At 41.6% G+C, this 1,170-nt stretch overlaps 1 protein-coding gene across 1 annotated transcript; it reads left to right on the forward strand.

The window, feature by feature from the left end:
• Positions 1-101: 101 nt before the first annotated feature.
• On the forward strand, positions 102-1,157 carry LOC103523107 (zinc finger protein 501-like; the record flags this gene model as incomplete). The annotated part of the gene is made up of 1 exon (XM_008488177.1): positions 102-1,157. A coding segment is annotated over exon 1 (1,056 nt), but the record flags the coding sequence as incomplete, so codon positions are not given.
• Between the last annotated feature and the right edge of the window lie 13 nt (positions 1,158-1,170).

Raw genomic sequence — 1,170 nt, forward strand, 5'->3', positions numbered from 1 at the left:
CATCACTCAGGAACCGTAAGAAACCTTCACTAGGTGATGTAGGAGTTAAGCAATGTGATAGATCAAGTAATGTCTTTGTGGGTGAGAAAACATTTGCTGATATGAAAGGCTTTGTCAATGGAAATCAGCTGTCTAGTCCTATGAGACATGATACTTCCAAATATCTCTCCCTTGTGGATTTCCTGTCAAACACTCCCTCCGACTCCCTTCCACTTGACAAGAATGGAATTTCCTCCTTGTGGACATGTGGCCAGTGTTGCCGAACGTTTCTGTCCAATACAGAGCTAGAGGTTCACCTTGCCAGCCACAAGGCAAAGAGTATTCCTCCACTCAGTAACAATGTAAAGTCTGTGATAGCAAGCAACAAGAAGAGACAGTCTCCTGATGAACCTATGGCTACTAAGCGACTCAAGCGATCAGCCTCACCTGATCAGTACTTTATATTCAATGCTGCCACCATGCAACAGATTGCAAGCAATGGAGAGAAATTCTACAAGTGTGATATCTGTGAACAACTGTATGCTACCTCGGACTTGACAGGATTTAAGATCCATTATCTGCGAAGTCATATTAACTATCAGTTCATATCAAGTGCAGATCGGGTGCTGTGTTCTATTGTAGATGATGGACTCAAGTCTAAAGTGACAGACTTTCTGTATCGTTGCTATTTCTGTAATATAAGTTGTGCTGATAAGCAAGTCCTCATTGAACACAACTCAGAACACAAGAGTAATGTATTTCGATGTGAACATTGTCATGCTGTATTCTATCAGAACAAAGCATTCACTAATCATGTCAAGAACTGTACAAAGGCTCCTCGTAACACTGAAACAACTACCTTGTGTTTGTTTTGTAAGGAACCCACTACATTCCTCACAGAGGACCGGGATATACACACACGTGAATATCATTGCTATTCTAATGGAGTCATCAAAATGGTGTGTAACTATGGGTGTGCGACCAAGTTTAAGAAGCTGTGTTATCTCTACAAGCATTATGCTTCTGTACACAGAGACACCTACTTCAGTTGTGTCCTGTGTAAAGTTCGGTTCCTCACTGTTAATCAGCTTTGGGCTCACAACAAGTACAAACATAATATTGACTTCCCTTCCAATGACAAGAAGCTACCTCTCTCTGTAGGAGCCAAGTCTGACAGGGTGAATCTAGTAC

Source organism: Diaphorina citri, unplaced genomic scaffold (genome assembly GCF_000475195.1).
Source record: "Diaphorina citri unplaced genomic scaffold, Diaci psyllid genome assembly version 1.1 scaffold15396, whole genome shotgun sequence".
NCBI lineage: Eukaryota > Metazoa > Arthropoda > Insecta > Hemiptera > Psyllidae > Diaphorina > Diaphorina citri.